We start from the raw sequence: 16,782 nt of genomic DNA, 5'->3' as shown, positions 1-16,782 counted from the left end.
AAATTATCTCCCCTCCTTCCCTGAGTCAGGCCCAACCCCCAGCCCTGCCTCAGGCGGCCCCCCGGGATGTTCTGAGTCAGGGATGGGGAGGGCCGGCCTAAGTGAGGTCCCGTGGGAGCTGGCAGGGGGACAGCTGCACTTTCTACACTGCCCCCCAGGAGCCGTCTCAGTCTTTCCTAAGAGAAAGCTGTAAACACTGTGCCCCAAGGGAACGGGCCCTTGTCTCCCTCCTGGGCCCAACAGGTGGATGGTCCACCTACCCCTGACCTGTCCTGGCAATTCTGGTCCTGCCCAACGCCAGGGGCTTGAGATCCTGATCACCCACCACCCAGATCCTCATAGAAAGGGCTAGAACTGAGGGGCAGGGAGGCCTGGAACCAAAGCAAACCTTGTCCTCAGGGACCTTATGATCTGACAGGGGAGGCACAGGCCGTCGAGATCCCCGGGGGCCGGGGGAGACAGAGACACAAACACCAGACAGGAGGCCTCAGGGTGGGCACCGAGGTCTGAGGCAAGCCCCCCATGGCTCCCCCCACACACACACACCCTGGAGCGCAAGCCCTGTGGCTAGAGTTATCAGCCTGGAATGCAGCGGTGAGCTCAGCCCTCACCGGCCTGCGTGTGTGGGGCTGTCAGCGGGGCCGTCTCACTGGAGAAGATTTCCAGCCCCCTCTGGGCCACAGAGAGGCCTAAATTTAGCTGGTAGACAAGGGGCTGGCCCTGAGCCCAGGGGCTGTTGGGCCTTATAAAGCGCCGGCAGTCAGGGCCCGGCAAGCTCCCTCAGAGGCCTGCCGCCTGCACCCCGCCTGTCCTCCCTGCTTGCCTGGCCAGGGCCCGGCCGCCCGCCCGTGGATGAGCCACAGGACCTCCTCCACCTTCAGAGCGGAGAGAAGCTTCCACTCCTCCTCTTCGTCCTCCTCCTCCTCGTCCTCCCTGGCCTCCCGTGCCCTCCCGGCCCAGGACGCACCCATGGAGAAGGCCTTGAGCATGTTTTCTGAGGACTTTGGCAGCTTCATGCGGCCTCACTCAGAGCCCCTGGCCTTCCCAGGCAAGTGCTGGCGGCTGTGGGGGCGGGAAGACGCAGGTAGGGGACATCTGTTCCGGAGCGCCACGACAGCCGCCGTGGCTCAGGGCCTCCAGGAGCAGGTGCTGCAGAGCTGCAGCCACCGAGTGTGGCCCCTGAGACACATGTGGCCAGAGACGAGGTGGCCGTGACACCAGACAGGCCGCCAAGGGATGCTCGTGGCTGGAGGGAGGGTCCGCGATGGTGGGATCGGCCACCCAGGCCCTCGCTGGACAGTGGGTGGGTGGAGGGGTGGGAGGCATGGGACACCCCAGGCGGGGGCAGGTCGCTACAGACATTGCCCCATGCTCACCCCCACGCCCCCCACGGAAAAGGCGGAGGTGAGAGTGAGGAGATGCTGGCCAGGAGCTCAACAGCTGTACTGAGGGGGAGATCAGGTCTGGGGGGGCCCCCGTCCCCCCAGACATGGAGCTTGGGTTCTGGATGCAAAGCTGCCATCGGGTGCTGAGCTCACTGAGGTCCTCCCCACAGCCCGTCCCGGGGGGCCCGGCAACATCAAGACCCTGGGAGACGCCTATGAGTTTGCGGTGGACGTGAGCGACTTCTCTCCTGAGGACATCATCGTCACCACCTCCAACAACCACATCGAGGTGCGGGCCGAGAAGGTGAGCCTGGCCACCCCGCCTGGACCCCAGGCTCCACACCTGTCCCCTCTCCCGGTGTCTCCCCTCCCATGGGTCATCCTGAGGCCCCGGGCCCTGAGCAGTGTCTCCCCAGCCCCTGGGGCAAGCTGGAGACCTTGCTCCTGGAGCTTGTGGGCAGGGGACCGGGTTCTGCCTCTCTCTGCTCCAAGGCTCTGGAATCCTTCCTCTAGGGAGCCGAGGGAGATGGGAGAGGGGTGAGAGAATGCAGGCGGGGCCACCAGAGCGGGAGGTGAGAGGGGAGGCTGTGGTTGAGTGAGGCCAGCTCTCCGGGCAGGCAGGTAGGTGGAAGCTCACCTGGGCAATGGTGGGAGGAGTTCCCTCAGATGACAGCCCTCAAGCTTTCCTCCCCCGCTAGGCCCAGAGGCCCTGCCCCATCCTGCGTCCCCTGACCTGGGCCCAAGGCAAAGGTCCTGCAGTTCTGGCCACACACACTCCAAACCCCGCACTACCTCCACCCATGGGTCACCGGGGCCTGCACTCTGAGGAGGGTGTGGTGTGTCCTGAACAGGGAAGGCGCCATAGCAACGCCTGCGGGGTCTAGGAGGTCTGCTCAGGACTTCCTCTGGGTCCCCACGGCCCGGCTTCCTGCCCTGAGCACGAGAGCTGGACGCGTAGGCACCCCTGCCAAGGAAACCAAGGACTATGGGCACCGGGACAAGCCGACAGCACGTGCCAGCCCTGCCACCCCCGCCAATGACTCAGCCACCACAGGCTCCTCTGGACACTATGTGCTGGCTGGGTTGTGGGGGAGGGACCAGCCGGGTATCCACGGGGGCACAGGTCTGCTCTGCGCCATCTCCTTCTTGCTCAGAAGGCCCAGCTTCTGCCCAGGGCCTCCTCTTTGTGCGCTCCCCCCACCAAGCCCCTTGCCCATCCTTGGGCACCACTGGAGCGCCTCTAAGCACCTCTGCCTGTCCCCCCACCATGGCTGGCCTCTCTGTCAGGCCTCTGCACCTGAGACTAGACCCCTCTGGAATGTGGGGGCCCTGCTGGGGCTGGACTGGGAAGAAGCACCTGCTGAGCAGGGGCTGTGGCCTGACAGTGCGGGAAGGGTGGGGGGGCAACCTGCCCTGACCTTTGACCCCTCCCCCAGCTGGCAGCTGATGGCACGGTCATGAACACCTTTGCTCACAAGTGTCAGCTGCCGGAGGACGTGGACCCCACATCGGTGACCTCGGCCCTCCGAGAGGACGGCAGCCTCACCATCCGGGCGCGGCGCCACCCGCACACAGAGCATGTCCAGCAGACCTTCCGGACAGAGATAAAAATCTGAGGGACTTCCCTCCCCCTGCCCTCCCCCGACTCCCCTGCCTGGTCCCCCCCTGGCCTGCCAGAAAAGTTTTCCTGACCCCCTGCGGGACAGCTTCCAGGACGTCTCAGCCCCGGTTTCCAGACCCCAGGTGGGTCATCCCCCCAAAAAACTGAGTCTTCTGCTCTGCCCAGGGCAGGTCAGGGACTGCCCTGACCTCACCCATGGCGCCCCCCAGATAGATGTGGCCTCTTTTACTCAAACCAGAATAGAGGGTTGGGGTGGGGAAGGGGACATCCCAGAGACCCCACTTTGGGGGGAGGGGGCATTGGGACAGGCAGGAATTCTGGGCAAATCATCTGCAGGACAGTCACATTCTTTTGTCTCTGGGACCTCTGCAGGGCAGGGGAGGGGGATGGCCAGGGCCCGAAGGAGGGAGTGCAAGGACAGAGGGAGCTAGGCCGCAGCCCCCCATCTGAGTTCAAAGGCTAGGGGCACCAGCAGGCCAGAGGAGGCAGCCAAGATGGGTGGGAAACTCCTCTCTGCCCCTTTCTAAGCCCCTAACCAGCACCAGGCCCCTGCCACCTGGTGCCCCCAGCCAGCCAGCTGCGCAGGGCAGGGCCATGCGTGTCTGTGGATTGATGGGGTTTTTCCAATACAGCCGGTTCGTGATAAATTGCACTCCTGTCTGTTACCTGCTTGAGCCCCGGGCAAGACCGAGGGGCGGGGCTGGTACTTCTCTCTCCCACCCCCAGGCCTGGGCTCCTGGGGCTGCCTCCACTGCACAGGCCACCCCACCAGGTGGAAGAGTGTGGTTGGGGCTTCAGGTCCTCCAGGTGGGACCCCAGCTTCTCGCCAGTCTTCCCCTGTGGCAAGTTTCCTCCCATTCTTCCTGTAACCTATGAATCTATAGACTGTGTGTGTTCTGCACACACACACACACACACACACACACACACACACACGGGTGGTTGTCTTGCGAAGCGTTACCATGGGTGGAGGCAGGATCCAGAACATTCTAACATTCAGTTTACAATCTTCATTTTTATCAACGGGGAACCAGTGTCCAGCATGAGCGCCCAGGCTACACACTGCAGGTGGGATTTGAACCCAAGACATCAAACCAACACCCCACTCTGTGTCCTGAGGAGCAGTTCCCCTCATTTGCCCACCTTGGTCTATGTACCCTGCCCCCACATCTTCCTGCTGGCCCAGGCCTCAGTCGTAGAGAGAGGTGCCTGCTCCAGGGCAGGTGCCCCCAGTCAGCCCTCACTCTGGGGAGCCACCCCTTGTAACCTGCCTCTGTCTCCCACAGACAGAAGCAAGGCGAGGAGTAAGGGGTGCTTCACAGTTGGCCAGGCCCCCCGAGGCAAGTGGCAGGGCCTGCTTCTGCCCTCTGTACCCTCAGTGTTCTGTGGGGTGCCCCTTCACCCCTGCCATTCTGGGGCCCGTAGGGGATGGCTGGGACAGGGAGGGGATCCTGGCATTGCACCCTGCACACACAATAAACAACTGAATCAGACTTTTGGAGATCACCTGCCTGGCGTTCTCGCACATGGGGGAGGGAGGGGGCTGGGGGCAGGGGTGGGAAAGCTCAGGATAATCAGCCATACCTTCCATGAGATGGGGGAGGCGGCATTGGTGCCCCAAGTAAAACCCAAGACCATGCAGAAATGTGGGTATCCTCTGGCCCCTCCCTTGGTTCCCAGACCCACCAGCGCAGGAATCTGGGAATTATTCCCAAAAAGCCTTGCACTGTCTCTTCCTATTGCAGCCCCTGCCAGCTGGGGCCTGGCACTGTCCCAGGCGTGGGGACACCAAGGGCTGCGGGCACCGAGTCACCCGCTCTCTTGAAACCCAACTACCAGATGAGTTCCGAGGCCCAGGGAGGCTGAGTGACTGATCCCGGGCCAGGCAGTCCTGGGGGCAGAATCAGGCTGGAACCTGGCTGGGGGGCTGGCTGGCTGGCTCAGGACACCTGGGCGCACTCTGGAGGGGGGCCGCACCCACACATCCGAATGCTGCTGAAATCGGAGTGCCAGGGCTCCCCCAAGTGGCTGCCGGGCTGCTGGCGGGAGGTGGGGGGCGGAGGAGACGCGGTATTTCCAGCCTCCGTGACTCACAGATTCCGCTGGGCTATTTGCAGCCCGACACTCAGGCGCGCGCGCGGCCCGGGGGAGGGGCGGGCCGGCTCCCCGCTCCCCCCCACCCCCGGCTCGGGCTCCCCTTGGCACCCCGACCTCAGCGAAGCCCCTCCCTCCGCCCCCCGCAGCCCGCACTGGGAAAGGGGTGCTCCCCGAGACGACAGAGGCGCTGAATACTCCCCAGGCTCCAGCCGCGCCTTCCCAGGCTGCGGGTCGGGGGCTGAGCGCGCCTGCGGGGGACCCGGGCGCGTGGGCGAGCGAGGGAGCCCAAGGCCAAGGTGACCTGCGGCAGAGGAGGGCGGGGGGCGGGGGGAGCCCGCAGGCCGGTCTCTCATCGGCTCCGCCCCCCGGCGCCGGGGCTGACTGCGGCGCTTTGTTCCCCAGCGCCCCCCACCCTTTCCAGGCTAAATATAGGCCTGGCTGCGGGCCCCGCGCGAGGAGTAATTATAGCAGCCCATTCATCGAGGGCTGAGCGGACGCCAAACCCCAGCCCTGCTCGGCCCCACAACAGTCCTGCAAGGTGTGTGCCCAGGCCCACGGGAGGCTCAGAGAGGTCAGGCCGCCGGCCCAAGGTCACCCAGCTTGGAGTGGCTGGGATTTGAATTCCAGTCGGTGGTCCCAGAAAGCCACTCTGCTGGGTCAGCCCCGATCAGTCCCCTCACCACCAGGGGCTGAGGCAGCCCCCTTGCACCCACGCCGACTTGGGAACCCAGAAGGGGTCCGCCTATCTTACAACTTTTGGACTAAGCCTGGGCAAGAGGCTGGGGAAGCTGAAAAGGTGCAGCCCTTCAGGGCTGGAGACCTGGGAGAATCCCAGGTCAGGCCTTGGCAGAGCCCTTGGCAAGGAGGACCTGGGAGGTTCCTCGGCCCAGGCCAAGACCCTCTTCTTCCAGGAAGCCCTCTGGAGCTGCCGGGTGCTGTTTACAGTCAGCACAGCTGGGCCACTGCACAGCTGGCCTCGTTCCCTGTGCGTGGTCAGCTGCTGCCCCCCGAGGCCCTACAGAGGGTGGACCCGTGATAGCCTTCCCCAGGAATTTGGGTGGGGGCCCCTTAGGGTGCTCCCAGAGGGGCACAGAACAGGCTGCTGAGCACAGAGAGCACCGAACAGGCGGGACCCAAATCTGCCCCTCTATCCCCCTCCCTCCCCTCTCTCCCACGCAGGTCGTGACCACCCCTCTGTCCAGGCGCTGTGAGGCCCCTGGACACTGTCCTGAATGAAGCACGGCTGGCAGACTAGAGCTGTCGTGGGGAGAAGATGAGGGTGAGGCCGGAGGCTCCGGGGCAAGTGCCCGCACAAGAACTACCCTCACTTGTTCACTTTCACTCACTGGTTCAAGGGCGTCTTTACTTGTTCAATCTTTCCACAGGTTTCTGCGATTTCTCCAGTGTGGCTTGTAGATAACATCTGAAGTCCAAGCCTTCAGCCCTGGCTCGGTCACAAGTTGGCTGTGTGACCTTGGTCCGTTGCTTAACTAACCCGAGCTTTGGTTTCCCCATCTGTAAATCGGGGTAGCACCTCCCAGGGTTGGGAAGAGACAAACTGAGCTGTTCTCTTTTTTTTTTTTAAATAATAAATTTTATTTTTATATTCCCCATACAATTGCAACCCCCCCATTCTGACCCCAATCCCTCCCCTCCCACCCCCAAAAAAGTGTCTCTGGTTCATAGTTGTTTGTTGATTTTGATTTTCACTTTCTTATAGTTATTCTTTTTCCTGGTCCCTTATTTAGGTTTTCTAGATTCCTGCTATGAGGGAGACCATCCGGTATTTTTCTTTTTCTTTCTGGCTTATTTCGCTGAGCATGATCCCTTCCAGCGCCATCCATGTGGCTGCAAATTGCACGTGTTTATCTTTTTGAATGCTGAGTAATATTCCATGGTGTATATGTACCACATCTTCTTGCTCCAGTCATCTATTTTTGGGCATTTGGGCTGTTTCCAAAGCTTAGCTATTGTAAATAGTGCTGCTATAAACATAGGGGTGCAGGTGTTCTTTGGAATGGATGTTTCTGTGTCCTTTGGGTAAATACTTAGGAGTGGAATTGCTGGATCATATGGAAGTTCTATGTTTAGTAGGTCCAGAAATCTCCACACATGAGCTGTTCTCTTGAGAGCTTAGCTCAGTGCCTGGCCCAGAGGGCATCATACCAAATGTTTGCCACATCATTATCCCATTTCACAGAGCATTTGGTTTCTGGAACTTTCTCTCAGTCCTCCGCCTATGTGCCCGCTCTGGTGAGGGCTGCTCTCTGCCATTCACACTGCCAGGCCCTGGGCTGGGCCCAGTGAGCCAGCTTTGCCCTCAGGCTGCTGCTTGGGTTTGGACTTTGCCTCTTGCTTGCTGGTGTCCTGCATCCCTCTGTGCCTTGGTTTCCTCATCTTTAAAATGACAGGAAAACCTATACCCACCTCTGGGGCCTGGTGTGAGATGAATTGAGATGGCGTGTGGTGCCACGAAATACCTGGTCAGTCGTCATAATCTCACTCCTGTTACTGAGGACGTGACAGACGCCTGTGCCACTGATTTAATCCTGGTGTCCTTTTGATCGGTGCCTGCCATAAACGCTCGTTATTCAGATGAAAGTGGTGTGAGTTAGAATGAAAGTTGGATTTCTGAAAACATGGGCCCCACTAGGTGGCCAATCCCCTGGTTCTGGCCCTGTGCTCAACAGGTGAGCAGACAACCTGCCCTCCCTCCCCTCCCCTCCCCGCCCCGCCCCCTGCTCCCCATCCTTTGCCAGAGCCCAGGCTCTCGGGCTGGTGATAGGGCGACACCTGCTGGTGAAAACCTAGGTGTGCAGCCAGACTTCGCCCTTCCCTGGAGGGTCTCAAATTCCCGCTGGAGCCGGGAGGCTACGCCAGCTTTCCTGGGGGTGGGTGGGTATAGGTCATCCCGGTGACACTGTCACCACCCCGAGTCCAAATCATCACTGCCCTTTGCCTGGACTAAGCCTCAGCCTCGTAAGTTCCTCCCCTGCCTTCTGTGGTCTCTCAGAGCGAGAGGAATTCTTTCCAAAGTTAAAGTCATTCACTCTCTCCTCGCAATTTCCACCAGTCCCCATCTCAGAATAAACTTTAAAGGCCTCGGCACAGCCTGTGAAGTTGGTATGATGTGGTTCCTGGTGTCTGTATCACACATGCACACCCGTGTTCCCACACAGCCATCATTTCGTGGTTTCCCGAACCATCTTTATTTATCCGGGTACCCGTCTGACCTTCCCCCTCCCCAAGAACGTGAGTTCCAAGAAGCTGTGGTGTCTCTCCTGCAGCTGCAGGGCCTGGGATGTGGAAGATGCGCCGCTGGAATGTGCCGAGGGGAGGATTACTCTCCATGTGGGGGAGCCTGCCGCTGAGCGTGGTGAGGAGGAAGAAGGAAGCAGGGCGCTGTGGGCGTGGAGACCGTGTTTGCTTCAGGTGCGTGTCTGTGGATCTAATGAGCTTTGCTGGGCTCTGGCAGAAAGGATGCTTTGTGCCTGTGACGAGGGAGTGGGCTCTGGGAGCGGCAGCCTGGGCAGACTGACTGGCCCCCGACACCTCCACCAAGGTCAGGCCCTTCCCAGTTAATCCGCCTGCCCACAGACACAGGAAGAGAGGAGTCCTTTGAGGGAGCCCTTGACTGTCCCCCAAGCAGAATATCTCACAGTCTTCAAGGGACTCCCCTTGGCTCCCGGAGCCTCCTGGGGGCAGAGGGGGCTGACGGGAGTCGAAGCCGGAGCCACAGTCCCCTGGAAGGCTGGCAGGGTGCCCGGGGCCTGGGCACAGTGTCCTCCATGCAGGGGGGCCTCGTGGGCCCGATGGGGCTGGCTTTCCCCACAGAACAAGATGTATGTCTTCATTGGAGGGTGGGCAGGTCCTAGACAGGGGCTCAGGGCTGGGGGCGGCACTGGGGGTGCTAGCAGGGAGAGCTGTTTCCCACGAGAACAGTCAATCATAAAAGTCAGGTGAGCCCTGGGGATGGCCTTCGGATGGCGGGCCAGCCTCCCACCTGGAAGGAAGGAAAAGGTCACAGGTGTTGGAGCTGGCTATGGCGTGGAGGAGAGATTTGAAGTCATCACATCACCAAGAGAAGAAGTGTAGTGAAAAGGCCCCAGGCCTCTGCCTGGTTGGTGCTGCAATAGTAAGAGATCTAAGAGGAACCAACCAAAGGCTGATAATGTCTTGGAGTCTGTGGCTGTGGGAGAGCTCTGCAAAGGAGCTGGAGTCAAGAGTAGGAAGGGATTTGTCAACACAAAAAAAGAAGAGGGCCTCCCCTGGTGGCAGCAGGCGGTTGAGCATCATGCTGTGAAGCAGTCCACAGCCTCTGCAGCACGGGTTAGATCCTGGTGGGCCTGGCGGGCTGGCGAGAATCCCACATGGTGAAGCAGACCTCTCCTGTCTTGCCCGCTGCTCCCCTCAGCAGTGTATTTCGTCAGTCTGCCTGTTCTGTTCCCCCCTCTCTCTCTGGCGAATCCTCTCACCCTCCCGCGCATCTGGCCTGTACCCCGGTTCTTTTAAATAAATCTTTAAAAAAAAAGAGAGAGAGAGAAGGGATTTTAGACTAAAAGGTAAGCTAAAATATATGTTGTGTTTGAAGGCCAATGAGCAAATCCGGGGGTCTTTGTTTATTCGGATAAATGGGAAAATTGGATAACACCCAAAGAGAACTTGTATCATGAGCAGATAAGAAGGTTGAGGACAGAGCTAGCAGGAGAAGTCAACTAGGAAAAGATTGTGATGGAGGTGTAGGTGCTAGAAAAGTAAGGAAAAAATAGTGTCACAAAAGGCAAGGAAGGAAATTATGTCAGAGTTTACTGGGAAGTCAAAAGTTTATGTTTTAGTGTGTGGACTTCATAAAATCCTCATTTAATTTTCACCAAATAGCAGACATAGGGTTAGTTCTGTGTCAACCATTGTGCTTGGCTGTGCAAATACAAAGATGAAGACTGGATAGTATATTACATTTAAATTGAAGAGGGCGTCCCTGGTGGTCTAGGGATTAGTCTCAGGACTATCACCACTACGGCCTAAGTTTGATCCCTGGCCAGGGAGCTGACCCACAGGGCACAGCAGACCTTTTTTGTCTCTTCCGCTGCTCCCCTCTCTGTCTCTGGTAAATCTTCTCACTGCATGCATCTCTGGCCTACACCCCAGTTCTTCTATGTGAGGCTACTTTGCCAGTACCCCCAATTTGACTGTGTCCAGCTCTTCATCACCACTACAGAAAGGAGACCCAGGAGAGGTCTGCTGCAACATGTGGGTCAGCTCCTTGGCCTGGCATGAACTCAGGCCACAGTGGTGACAGTGCTGAAACTTAACCCCTAGGCCACCAAGGAGGCCCAGAAGGTGGGCTTCCCTCAGGACCAGCTGCCAGCCCTCTAGGGGAACCGAGCCCAGGTCTCCGAGCTTCTCTACTGCACATGTCATTATCTGGGCATCGAGTTAACGTGCAAATTCTGGGTCTGGGGTGGGAGGCTGAGACTGCATTTCCAACAGGCTTGTGGGGTACTGGCTTCTGTGAGCAGTGAGGTCCTCCAAGAGGAAAGCCCCGGCCGCCTTAACAGGTGAGGAAAGTGAGGCTCAGCTAGTGCAAGTGTTGGTGATCCTTAGGGAGCCCTGTACTCTCCCCACCCTCTTGGAATGTTGTGCACAGCCTTAGAAGGCATCCTCATCACCCGGTTCCCATCCACCCTGGGGATCCTGCTCCATCTCACTCCTGTAACCCTCCCTACCCAGTTCAGGATGCAGCACAGGGAGAAGCCTGGGACCAGCCAATAGGTTTATCAATAAAGCAAGGGCCACAGTGGGTCTGTCTGAATCCAAAGTCTGTGCTCTTACTAAAGGAATTTATTGGGTTCCCCAGATAATGAACCAGTCCCTTGTCCTCATTACGTGCTCCTAGCCAGACACAGGTTTATAAGGAAGCTATGTTCTGGTCCTTGGTTAAAACAGGAAATGAATGAAGCCCACCCCTCGCTTGAGGTAGTTCTGGGGGAGGGTCTCTGCCCTCTGACCCATCCCCCCAGCTCCCCTCAGCCAGTCTTTCTGCAGGGCTGAGACCCTCCACCGCCTCTTACCTGAGCTGGTCCCCAGATCTGTCTCAAGGTCCATGACTTTGGGGCTGGCTCTCCCGTCCCTGGGGTCTTCAGAGGGGACCTGCTGCAGCCTCAGTACCTGGCCTCACTCCGGCAGGGAGTGTGGTCCTCAGCCACCCCCTCCAGGATCTGCTCCCCACCCAAGCACCAGGTCTTCTCTCTTTACCGGATCCGGACCTGCTGAGCGAATTCCAAGGCAGCCACAGGAACTGGCCTGGGGCAGTTAGGGGATTCTTTGATCAAGCAATCGGGTTATGTCAACAGGATTGTTGTGAAGTAAATGCTGGAAGGCAGATCTACCAGGCAAGCTATTTCTTCCATCTCCAGCTGCTTCCTGACTTGGGATAGGCCTTGGAACCTTCCAGCCAGATCTCAGTCTCCCAAACCGTAGGTAGTCATTGCCTGCCTACATCACTATTTGCTTTTTATTCCTACGTGAGCATTCATGGATCACTACTTACCCAGCACACTCTTAGTCTGTCCAGGCTGCCAGAGACTGGGGGCCTTAACCAAAATTTATTTCTCCTGGTTCTGGATTCTGGTACCAGCAGATGTTGGTTGTTGTGGGAGAAATCGGGGTGTAGGCCAGAGGCACAGGGGTGAAAGAATTCACCAGAGACAGAGTGGAGAACAGAAAAGGCGGATTTACTGAAATATACTTTGCTAAGAGAAAAGGTGGGTGAGACAGGAGAGGTCTGGGCATGAAGAAGGGGTTGAGGTTCCTTTTTATATTCTGATTTCAGGGAGCTTTTCATGAGTTGGGAGTCAGTTTGGGCCAGTTCGTACTGGGATGTCTGGTCTTGGGCGTTGACCTTTGACACAGAATGTGTCCTGACCCTGCTTCCGAATTCATGGTCAAAATGATCAGCCTTTTGGCCTGGTTCCCATAGCAACCTTATTAATTTCCCTTGTCTATTCAAGCCTCCCACCTTCCTGCTGGGCAAAGGGTGGGGGTTTAGATTGTAATCTTATTAAAAGATATCCTGACTTTGGTGTTTGGTGAGGACGTGCTTACTGTTCATAAAAGGTTGTGCTTTTGTTATAGGACAGGGAGAGGGGCAAGGCGCCAAATCTGTTATAGGACAGGAAGAGGGGCAACCCAAACCCCGCAAACCTGCCTATTCTAAATGGGTTTTGCCATCCGCCGCATTAACACAAAACATATGAGACTTTAATGGAAAAAAACTTTAATAAGAAAACAATACAGGTAAGGCAAAAAGTCTAGTTTCTAAATGAAGCACCCAAAATTACCCATCCCCTCGTGGGTAAAAGTCCATCCATCTGGGAATGGCGCAGAACAAGGCCCCAAAGCCTGCCACAAGTCTAAAACATCTTCCAGTGGAGACCCACAAAAAAGGGTCAAAAACAACCAGACAAGCCCAAAAGGAAAAGAGCAAAATCGACATCAAAATAAAAGCTGCCATTGTCACCTCCCCGTGGGTCTCACCCACATCTGTGTCACCCAGTCCATGACCAAAAGACAAGTGCAGTTTCTTCACGTGTCTCTAGGCTCCATGCGCCTCCTCTAGGTCTCCAGGCTCCATCCTGCTTCCTTCCTTCCTCAGTCTCTTCTGCAGCTTCTCCTCTCCCTGCTCAGCTCCACCCTCCCTTGGGTGGGGCAGGGAACCTCCCCCTTTCCTGGGGACCACCCTGTTACACTTTTGCTGGATCCTCATGTGGCCTGAAGGGCCAGGGTACTCGCTCATCCCAGCTGAGGCTCCCCACTCAGCGCTAAGTACCTCCCAAACACCCTACTACTAATACCATCACACTGGGGATTAGGTTTCAGAATATTGTTTTGGGAGGATACATTTAATCCACAGCATCCTTTAAGTCAGCCAACAGGTTTGAACTGATTAAGAACTATGCATTAAAAGGAAAATTGGTATTGATACATTAAATGGAAACAATATTACCTCTATAAATAAGTAAGAAAGGCTGAAAGCTCTTCATCCTTCTCCATGAGTAATCAAAAAACAGCATCAGGGCCTCCCGGTGGCGCAGCGGTTGAACGCTGGGTTGCGAAGCTGCCGCGGCCTCTGCGGGGCCGGTTCAATCCCGGCTGCTCCCCGGCCACCGGAGGAGGGTCCCACATGGCGCGCAGACCTCTCCTGCCGCCCGCTGCTCCCCTCAGCAGTGTACTTCGGTCCTTCTGCCCGCTCTGCAGAATTCTCTCACCCTCCGACGCTTCTGACTGTACCAGTGCATGTATAAACAAAACAAACAAACAAATAAATAAATAAAACATGCCTCTATAAAAAAAATTTAAAAAAAAAAAAACAGCATCAGACAGGTTAGCAAAGGAAAAGCAATAAATTTAATAACATATATAGAGAATTTACAAGATTGCAAATTCTAAAGAATGGAGTGGGTTAGGATTATTTATCCAGGATTATTTATCCTGCATTTTGGAAACTGAGGTATCAAGAACGAAGAGGGGGAGACTAGCAGACAAAAAGGGGGGTGGCCAAAAAAAGGAAGGGTGGCTTCATTCTTATTTTCAAAGGAAAGATGAGATTTTCTGATAAAGATAACATGTTTACTGATAAACCTGGAACTGGGTGAGATCCCCTCAAATTCTATTCTTCTAGATCATAAACTGAAGAGCAAGCAATGAGTGCTACTCAGTTAGGAAAAGGACTGAAACTTAGGATAAAACAATCTCTTCTTTGATTAGGGGAGGAGGGGCAGGCAATTTGGGCAAGAACTGCAGCTTCTTCTGGCCTTCTGGGCCTTCACAACTCTCCAGAAAAGCTATCTGCATTCCTTAAGTAATGATAATAGACCTCCCCAGCTCACAGACCTTGATTGGCCTCTGGCTCCCATACCTGCCTGAAGAGAGGCCTGAGGGGGGCCTATTGAAAAATGTCTATCCAAGCCCTTGGAGGGGTCAGATATTTGACATAGCAGAATAATGGTCCCCCAATGATTCCAGGCCCTGATCCCCAGAATCAGCGACTATGTTAACTTAAAACTTAGTACAGGGGGCCTCCCTGGTGGGATAATTGTTAAGGACAGCAAGATCCAAGACACCAAGGACTACAAATCCCATAATGTCATCACCACCAAAGAGAGGATTGCAGGGAACTGAGGGTGGAGGTAAGCAGCCAGGCTTGGTTTATTTTCACTGTTGTTTTTTCACTGGCTTTCAGCATGCTACTGGGGTTCCAGCTCAGCAAAATTGGTAGGACGCTTTCATTAATTTATCTCTCGCTTTCTTCCTGAGTTACTCATTTTTTCATTTCCCCTTTTTGTAAATAAAACCTTTATTACCCTTTTTGTGTGTACCTGCAGTTGAGTCTCATTATAAGTCCCTTTTAAGCATGCGGGTGAGAATCCACAGTCAGGCCAACCACACTGGGGTTGCCCTGTAACAGTTTCAGGAATCTGGAAAGCAAACAGCAGAGGCAGTCACTTCAGGTGTCCAGAATCAGGATGACTCGTCCCCACCAACTCAAATGTCTCTCAACTGATGAATGGAAAATCATGAGATATATCTGATGGAATCTTAGAGTAGAAAAGTTTAGGATGGAAGGTCTCACAAGGACAGACACCAGAGATGGGGGCAGAGTGATTAATGAATCTTGGGCTAAACCTGACTATGGAAGTTTCCAGGAATCTAAGGTGGGGTCAGAAAAGATCATCAGCCAGAGGCGGGGCCAGAGAGGATTACCAGTCTTAGAAGACCAACCCAATCTGACCCCAAAGGGGTACTTTCCATAATAATTCCATCGAAGAACATTATAAAAGACCACTTCTTGCCCTGGCAAAATGCAGTTTTTGTTCTTTAAGACTGCCCATATGTGGGCCTCCCCGGTGGCGCAGCGGTTGAACGCTGGGTTGTGAAGCTGCCCGTGGCCTCTGCGGCACCCGTTCAATCCCCGGCTGCTCCCCAGCACCTGAGGAGGGTCCCACATGGCGCGCAGACCTCTCCTGCCGCCCACTGCTCCCCTCAGCAGTGTATTTCGGGCCTTCTGCCTGCTCTGCTCCCCGCTCTGGCTCTGGTGAATTCTCTCACCCTCCCGCGCTTCTGACTGTACCCAGTGCTTGTATAAACAAACAAACAAATGAATAAATAAAAATACATGCCTCTTTAAAAAAAAAAAGAAAAAGAAAAAGACTGCCCATCTGTGTCTATGCAGGCCCCTTTTGTTTTTCTTTTCTTTCCTCTCCTCAGTAAACTTGCCGTGTGCTGATGAATGGGGATATCTGCTAAAATCTTTCTCAGAGGGACCCAAGAACCCCACACACTAAACCCCATCACTTGCAAAACTATAATACACAACCAGTGTACTGTCAAGGCACAGAACATTTCCATCACAAGGATCCCTCCTGTTCTTTCTAGATTTATTTTAAGCAGATTTATTTTAAGAGAAACAGGTGATTATGGAGGTCTTGCTGGTGGTGCAGAGGGTTAAGCATCAGCACTATGAAGCTATCCGAGTTTTATCTCCCGCCAGGGAGCTGATGGAAAATCAGCACATGGCCACATGGCCCAGCACACCTCTCCTCTCACCTGTTGCTCCCCTCAGCAGTGTATTTCAGTAGATCTGCCTGTTCTGCTCCCTACTCTGCTCTGGTGAATCCTCTCACCCCCCACACCTCTGGCCTGAACTCCAGTTCTTGTATGCATAAACAAATAAATCTCAAAAAAATTTTTTTAAATCTAAAAAAAAATTACATAAGAGCAAAAGAAGTTAAGATAATGGCAAGTCTGTTACTAAAATTACGACTCTTAGAAAACAAGATTATAGGGCCTCCCTGGTGGTGCAAGGGGTTAAGCATGACAGTGTGAAGCAATCCGCAGCCTCTGCCAGCACAGAGTTCAATCCCCAGCAGGCCAGAGAGCAACCCACATGGCGCAGCAGACCTCTCCTGTCTGGCCCGCTGCTCCCCTCAGCAGTGTATTTCATCAGTCTGCCTGTTTTGTTCCCCATTCTGTCTCTGGTGGATCCTCTCTCCCCTCCTCCCTGCGCCCCACATCGCTGGCCCGTACACCAGCTCTTGTATGCATAAATAAATAAATCTTAAAAAAAAAGAAAAGAAAACAAGATTATAACTAAAGGAGGAAGCCCAGGAACTGCGAGGAAGTGGACAGAAGTCAAAGGCCTGGAAGTGCTGAAAAGTCCCAAATGGCCACAAAGGAACAGTCCAAGCCGGCACACGTTGGTTTTCAGGAACCCTCATTCACTCCAGACAAATCCTGGATCTGCCCTAAGTAGGGAAGAGGGTTACGATTGATTCATAAGGTAGAAAAATAGAGTCGGGCCCTGCAGTTGAGACTTCTCCACTATGTGTACGACTAGTTTACATTTTCTGAAACTCCCTTTTCCCTTCTTCAAAAGGAGAATAGTGTGCAAGCAGGACAGAAATGGCCCCTCCCTCTTTGTGGCCTGGAGGGCTTTGTACAGGGTCGCACTGTCCTTTTACCAGTTATAGGAAAAGAAAAAGGGGGGAGAATAATTCTCTATTATTAATGAGAGGATTTGAGATAATGCTCGTAAAGCGCCTAACGCAGTTCCTGGTACACAGTAAACGCTGAACAAGTGGAAGCTGCTACTGTTATATTTGGAATTGAAGAACCTAGCAA

General features: G+C 55.1%; 2 protein-coding genes across 2 annotated transcripts; one reads left to right on the top strand and one right to left on the bottom strand.

Moving 5' to 3' along the window:
- Window positions 1-784: 784 nt before the first annotated feature.
- Window positions 785-4,493, top strand: HSPB7 (heat shock protein family B (small) member 7). The gene is made up of 3 exons (XM_037498584.2): window positions 785-1,048; window positions 1,556-1,689; window positions 2,822-4,493. Exons 1-3 carry the CDS (start codon window positions 853-855, stop codon window positions 2,999-3,001), a joined length of 510 nt encoding a protein of 169 aa, XP_037354481.1. The 5' UTR covers window positions 785-852; the 3' UTR covers window positions 3,002-4,493.
- A 4,188-nt stretch (window positions 4,494-8,681) lies between these two features.
- Window positions 8,682-11,639, bottom strand: SRARP (steroid receptor associated and regulated protein). Its single transcript, XM_054691164.1, has 3 exons — window positions 11,628-11,639; window positions 11,175-11,271; window positions 8,682-9,106 (listed from the first exon to the last, which is right to left on the bottom strand). The coding sequence occupies exons 1-3, from the start codon at window positions 11,637-11,639 to the stop codon at window positions 8,682-8,684; spliced, it is 534 nt and encodes a 177-aa protein (XP_054547139.1).
- Between the last annotated feature and the right edge of the window lie 5,143 nt (window positions 11,640-16,782).

The sequence above is a fragment of the Talpa occidentalis genome, unplaced genomic scaffold, assembly GCF_014898055.3.
Source record: "Talpa occidentalis isolate TD23 unplaced genomic scaffold, MPIMG_talOcc4v2.1 talOcc4.9, whole genome shotgun sequence".
In the NCBI taxonomy this organism is placed as follows: Eukaryota; Metazoa; Chordata; class Mammalia; order Eulipotyphla; family Talpidae; genus Talpa; species Talpa occidentalis.
Note: the sequence above shows the minus strand (reverse complement) of the source record. Positions and strands in the feature narration are given on the sequence as shown.

What these genes read in the sequence shown, in the direction of transcription:
- SRARP (XM_054691164.1), bottom strand. An exon ending in AGATCTGGGGACCAGCTCAG is followed by an intron (nt 9,107 to 11,174) that starts GTAAGAGGCGGT and finishes CCTTCCTTCCAG; the next exon opens with GTGGGAGGCTGGCCCGCCAT.
- HSPB7 (XM_037498584.2), top strand. Translation starts at nt 853, where the DNA reads ATGAGCCACAGGACCTCCTCCACCTTCAGAGCGGAGAGAAGCTTCCAC. An exon ending in AGAGCCCCTGGCCTTCCCAG is followed by an intron (nt 1,049 to 1,555) that starts GCAAGTGCTGGC and finishes TCCTCCCCACAG; the next exon opens with CCCGTCCCGGGGGGCCCGGC. An exon ending in TCGAGGTGCGGGCCGAGAAG is followed by an intron (nt 1,690 to 2,821) that starts GTGAGCCTGGCC and finishes CCCCTCCCCCAG; the next exon opens with CTGGCAGCTGATGGCACGGT.